The sequence below is a fragment of the Cebus imitator genome, unplaced genomic scaffold (assembly GCF_001604975.1).
Source record: "Cebus imitator isolate Cc_AM_T3 unplaced genomic scaffold, Cebus_imitator-1.0 Scaffold6, whole genome shotgun sequence".
NCBI classification, from domain to species: Eukaryota; Metazoa; Chordata; class Mammalia; order Primates; family Cebidae; genus Cebus; species Cebus imitator.
In genome coordinates, this window is record NW_016107321.1 from 13,354,973 (window position 1) to 13,361,214 (window position 6,242).

Genomic DNA, 6,242 nt, shown 5'->3' on the forward strand with positions numbered 1-6,242 from the left:
TTTTAAGACAGGGTCTCACCTTGTCACCCAGACTAGAGTGCAGGGGCACAATCATAGCTCGCTGAAGCCTGGATCTCCCAGGCTCAGGCAGTCCTCCTGCCTCACCCTCCCGAGTAGCTGGGACCACAGCAGTGCACCACCACACCTGGCTAATTTTTAGAATTATTTGCAGAGATGGGGTCTCCCTGTGTTGCCCTGGCTGGTCTCAAACCCTTGCTCAAGCAGTCCTCTTCCTTTGGCCTTCTAAAGTGCTGGGATCACAAGCATGAGCTACTATATCAGTTTATATGTTACTTTTATAACTTATATAAGTAACTTATAAAAGTTATAACTTTTATAACTTAGATTTTTATTTAGTTAAAAATTTAAAAGTAAGCATAAGATCAGGCATGGTGGCTTACACCTGTAATCCCAGCACTTTGGGAGGCTGAGACAGGTGGACTTCTTGAGGCCGGGAGCTTGTGATCAGCCTGGCTAACATGATGAAACCCTGTCTCTACTAAAAACACAAAAATTAGCCAGGCATGGTAGTATGTGCCTCTAATTCCAGCCTCATGGGAGGCTGAGGCACAAGAATTGCTTGAACCTAGGAGGCGGAGGTTACGAGCCAAGATCATGCCACTGTACTCCAGCCTGGGAGATAGCAAGATTCTGTCAGCAAAAAAAAAGCAAAAAACAGAAAAAAAGCCAGGCATGGTTGCTCACTCGTATAATCCCAACACTTTGGGAGGCAGGGACGGGCAGATCATCTGAGGTTGGGATTTTGAGACCGGCCTGAGCAACATGGAGAAACCCCATCTCTACTAAAACTACAAAATCAGCCAGGCCTGGTGGTGCATGCCTGTAATTCCAGCTACTTGGGAGGCTGAGGCAGGAGAATTGTTTGGACCTGGGAGGCGGAGGTTGCAGTGAGCTGAGATTGTGCCAAGGTGACAAGGGCGAAACTGTCTCAAAATAAAAAAAAAAAATGAGTATTTTTCTGTCTACTTTATATTGTTGGTATTAAAGACTGAATTAATTAGGTTCAGAATTTTGAAATCCATTTGTAAATTTTATTTACATGTTTGTTGGAAGTATTTTGCAAAGGTCAGCGTCCTGGCCAACATGGTGAAACCCCGTCTCTACTAAAAATACAAAAATTAGCCGGGCATGGTGGCGTGCACCTATAGTCCCAGCTACTTGGGAGGCTGAGATTGCAGTGAGCCAGGATCGCACCACTGCACTCCAGCCTGGCGCCTGGCGACAGAACAAGACTCTGTCTCAAAAAAAAAAAAAAAAAAAGTTTTTAGCCAGATGCAGTGGCACATGCCTGAAGTTCCAGCTACATGGAAGGCTGAGGCAGGAGGATAGCTTTAACCTCAGGTTGCAGTGAGTTGTGATCACATCACTGCACTCCATTCTGGGTAACACAGCACACAGCGAGACTTTTTTTTTTTTGACACGGAGTTTCGCTCTTGTTGCCCAGGCTGGAGTGCAATGGCATGATCTCGGCTCACCGCAACCTCTGCCTCCTGGGTTCAAGCCATTCTCCTGGCTTAGCCTCCCAAGTAACTGGGACTACAGGCGTGAACCACCATGCCCAGCTAATTTTTGTAGTTTTGGTAGAGACGGGGTTTTACCATGTTGACCAGGACGGTCTCGATCTCTTGACCTCGTGATCCACCCGCCTCGGCCTCCCAAAGTGCTGGGATTATAGGCGTGAGCCACTGCGCCCAACCTTTTTTCTTTTTTTTTTTTTTTTTGAGACGGAGCCTTGCTTTGTCACCCAGCTGGACAGGATCCCAGCTGACTGCAACCTCCGCCTCCTGGGTTCAAGGAATTCTTCTGCCTCAGTCTCTCGAGTAGCTGGAACTACAGGCATGCACCACCATGCCCAGCTAGTTTTGTATTCTTAGTAGAGGTAGGGTTTCACCATATTGGCCAGACTGGTCTGGAACTCCTGATCTTGTGATCCACTCATCTCAGCCTCCCAAAGTGTTGGGATTACAGGCGTGAGCCCCTGCGCCCGGCCAAGAGCCTCTCTCAAAAAAAAAAAAAAAGGTTTCCATAAAGCACCATGTAAATATTAAATATAATAGAAACGATATTTAATTCAAGATAAATAAAAAGTTGTAATTTTCCCTTTTTTAAAGGCACCGTATAAACTTGAGTTCAGACTTCTTGATTACTCCTGATTTCTACTGGGACAGAGAAAACCTGGAAGAGCTTTACGATAAAACATGTCAATTCCTTAGCATTGGCCGAAGGGTTAAGGTATGTATTTTGTACTTTTATACTTGATCTTAGCCAAAAGGCTGTGAGAAGTGATGCATTTTGTACTTTTAATGGGAGAAAAAGACATGTTGTTGCCTATAAATTAAGTGAATATGTTTAACTGCTTTCAGGGAAATATCTTGTTTGACTTCCACTCAAATCTCTTTATATTTCCCTTTCTTGTCCTCTGTACAGTCAGTTGTCAGTTTTTTACATCAAAGGATCTTCTGATTTTAGCTTCACAGACTATAAGGTCGATGAATAAGATGAGAGTTTGGAAACCTAAAGGTCCGTTAGGAAGTTCTTATCAAGTTTCATGCAAGAGTCCCTGACTGCTCCTGATCTAGGCCTTGAAGAAGGAAGAATAAAGGATGACTGATGTTTGCCTGGAGGTGACAAGTAGAAAGGTGGCAAAACAATGAGAGGTCAGAGAGGGGAGGTGACAGACTAAATCTGAAATATGCTGAGATTAGAGTAGCAGCAGGATAATCCAATTAGTTCCATCATGCCAGCATATAGAAGGGCAGAAGCAAAGTCAAGAAGAGAGACATGTATCAAGGTATAGTGATGGGCCCAGGCGCTGTGCCTCATGCCTGTAATCCCAGCACTTTGGAAGGTCGAGGCAGGCAGATCACCTGAGGTCAGGAGTTCAAGACCAGCCTGGCCAACATGGCGAAACCCTGTCTCTACTAAAAATACAAAAATTAGCCAGGCATGGTGGTATGCACCTGTAGTACCAGCTACTCAAGGAGACTGAAGCAGAAGAATCACTTGAACCCAGGAGACGGAACTGAGGTCTTGCCACTGCACTCCAGCCTGGGTGACAGCATGAGACTCTGTCTCAAAAAACAAAAAAACCGAAAAGAGAAAATGTTTTATCACCATACATTCTCCCTCATGCTTCCCTGTGCAGTCATACCACCCTCCCCCTCCCCGGACTGTCCCTAACCCCTGGCCGAGTAATCTCTTCTCCATCTCCATAATTTTATCATTTTGAGGATGTCATAGAGTCATACAGTATGTGACTTTTTAGATGGCTTTTCTCACCATAATGCCCTCAACTTAGATCCATGCAGGTTGTTACTCGTATCAATTCCCGTCTTCCTGTGGCTCCTGAAACATTTTTTTGGTATTTCATTTTGATGTTATTTTTTAGTATATCTCTTTGCATAGATATTTAGTAGTTGCTCTGGTTATTACATCATATGTATATAACTTACTACATTCTACTGATTTCAACATCTTGCAGATTAAATGAAGTGTAGAATCTTTATTTCCCTAATGGATGATTGGATGCAGAAAAGAAAATCCTTATTTCTTTTATATTCCTTTATCCTTCCCTGTTTATAATTGTCTTAACTATTCTTCTGCAGACATAGAAACCTTCATTAGATTATGTTATAATTTTTGCTTCGCCCATAAAATATAACTTAGAAAACTAAGAAAAGTCTGTTGTATGTACCCATGTTTTTATTCTTTCTGTTCTTTTTTCCTTCTGATCTTCTAAGATTTCTTTTACTGTTTTGTGTGTGTGTGTGTGTTTTCAACAACATTATTTAGCTATTCTTTAAAGGTAAGTCAGACAAATTTTCCTAGTTTGTCTTCATCTGAGAATGTCTTAATTTTCTCTTCATTCCTGAAGAATATTTTCCTAGAAATAGGATTCTGGGTGGACAGTTTTCTTTCTTTCAGCACCTGAAAAATGCTGTGTCACTTCCTTCTGACCCCCATGGTTTCTGATAGGAAATCTGCCATAATTCTATGACATTTATGTTTTATCTTTTATAATTTCACAAGTCTTTGAGGCTCTGTTCACTTCTTCTCCAGTATATTTTCTCTCTGTTAAGATTGGGTAATTTCCTTTGTCTGATCTTCTAGTTAATTGATTCCTTCCTCTGTTACCTTCATTTTGCTGCCCATCGAGTTATTTTATTCATTGTATTTTTCACGTTTAAAACTTCCATGTTTTCTTCTTTGTATCTTCTGTTTCTTTGCAGACTCCCTACTTTTTCATTTGTTTCAAGTGTGTTCAGAATTGCTTGTTGAATCATGTTTATGATGGTTGCTTTAACATCATCTGATAATTCTAACATCACATACCTCTTGACATTAGTATCTACTGATTGTCTTGTCTTATTCCTCCAGCTTCTCTCATTGCCTCAGGTGTTCTGGCTTGATATACAGGGTCCTTTCTATTGTATCCGTTTTTCAATCATATTTCCTACCAAATCACCACATTCACCTTGTATCTCATCAAAAATAAATGATTAGCCTGGGAAACAGTGAGACCTCATTTCTACTGAATGTTTTTTTTGTTTTGTTTTTTGTTTTTTTTAAATTAGCCAGGTATAATAGCATGTGCCTGTAGTCCCAGCTACCTGGGAGGCTAAGGCAGGAGGATTGGTTTAGTCCAGAAATTTGAAGCTACAGTGAGCCATGATCATACCACTATACCCCAGTCTAGGCAACAGAGCAAGACCCTGTCTCAGAAAAATAAAAGATTTATAATTTCAAAGACCATGGTTCATTGAATGCTATAGTCACTTTAGCATCTGCATTTTTTTTCCTCTAATCTAGACACCACCCTTTTCAAAACCACAGCAAAGGTATCTGCAGTTGTCACTGATCTTGGTACCACCTGTTCCTCTGTAGGTGTCTTCCAGCACAGGACAGTAGAGGTCATCACCACTGGTCAGGGCAAGAAAACCAAGCTATGTTGCTTTTAGCTGACACAGAAAGATTGATTAGTGATGGTTTAAGAATCAAATTTAGTGGACTCCATCAACATAGTTTTAGATACCAAAGGTCTAATTAGACACCGATTTGACAGTTCAGTCATCTCGTCAGATATGAAAAGCACTGGACTTTCCCGGTTGTCGACTGTGCACACAGGCAGAAGATCTAGAGGAGGTAAGGGAGGGATACGAAAAGCTGTATACAGATGAGGTATTTCCTGTGATTGTGACAGCTACTGCTGTGTAACAAATTACCCCAAAACTTGGTGGACTGAAACACCACTTACTGGCTGGATGCAGTGGCTCAAGCCTGTAACCCTGGCACTTTGGGAGGCCGAGGCAGGCAGATCACTTAAAGCCAGGAGTTCAAGACCAGCCTGGCCAACATGGCGAAACCGTTTCTACTAAAAATACAAAAATTAATCTGGCATGGTGGTGCACACTTGTAGTCCCAAGTAGCTGGGAAGCCACTCGGGAGGTTGAGGCACGAGAATCACTTGAACCCAGGAGGCAGAGGTTACAGTGAGCTGAGATTGCACCTCCGCACTCCAGCTTGGATGATAGAGTGAGACGCCATCTCAAAAATAATAATAAAAAGAAACACCACTTAATATTTCAGTTTTTGTGGGTCAGGAATCGGTATGGTTTAGCTGGGTCCTCTGACTCTGCATTTCTCACAAGGCTGGAGTCATCCCAAGGATTCACTTCCTAGTTCAGTTGTGGTTATTGGCTGGACTTGGCTCCTCTCAGGCTATTAGATTGAGGCCTCAGTTCCTCATAAGCTGTTGTCCAGAGCCCTCTCGCAGCTCCTTGCCACAGAGGCTCCTCCATAGAGCATCTCACAGCGTGGCAGCATGCTTCATCAGAAGAATGAGCAAGTAGGGGAGTGATATGGTTTGCATCTGTGCCCCTGCCCAAATCTTGTGTTGAATTGTAATGTTCCATGTTAAAGGTGGGTCCTTGTCGGGGGTGACTGGATCATAAGGTAGATTTCTCATAAGTGGTTTAACCCCATCCACTTGGTGCCGTTCTCATGATAGTTCTCTCGAGGTTGTTTGAAAATTTGTAGGCCGGGCGCGGTGGCTCAAGCCTGTAATCCCAGCACTGTGGGAGGCCGAAGCGGGTGGATCACGAGGTCAAGAGATTGAGACCATCCTGGTCAACATGGTGAAACCCCGTCTCTACTAAAAATACAAAAAAAATTAGCTGGGCATGGTGGTGCGTGCCTGTAATCCCAGCTACTCAGGAGGCTGG

At 42.9% G+C, this 6,242-nt stretch overlaps 1 protein-coding gene across 5 annotated transcripts in view; it reads left to right on the top strand.

Annotated features, from left to right (window-relative positions):
* RMND1 (required for meiotic nuclear division 1 homolog) overlaps nucleotides 1–6,242 on the top strand; it is a 45,364-nt gene that overhangs the window by 30,772 nt on the left and 8,350 nt on the right. For all 5 annotated transcript variants that reach the window (XM_017539076.2, XM_017539115.2, XM_037742206.1 and 2 more), the window contains one exon: nucleotides 2,133–2,253. In XM_017539076.2, coding sequence (XP_017394565.1) covers nucleotides 2,133–2,253 — 121 coding nt within the window. The remainder of the gene's footprint in view (nucleotides 1–2,132; nucleotides 2,254–6,242) is intronic.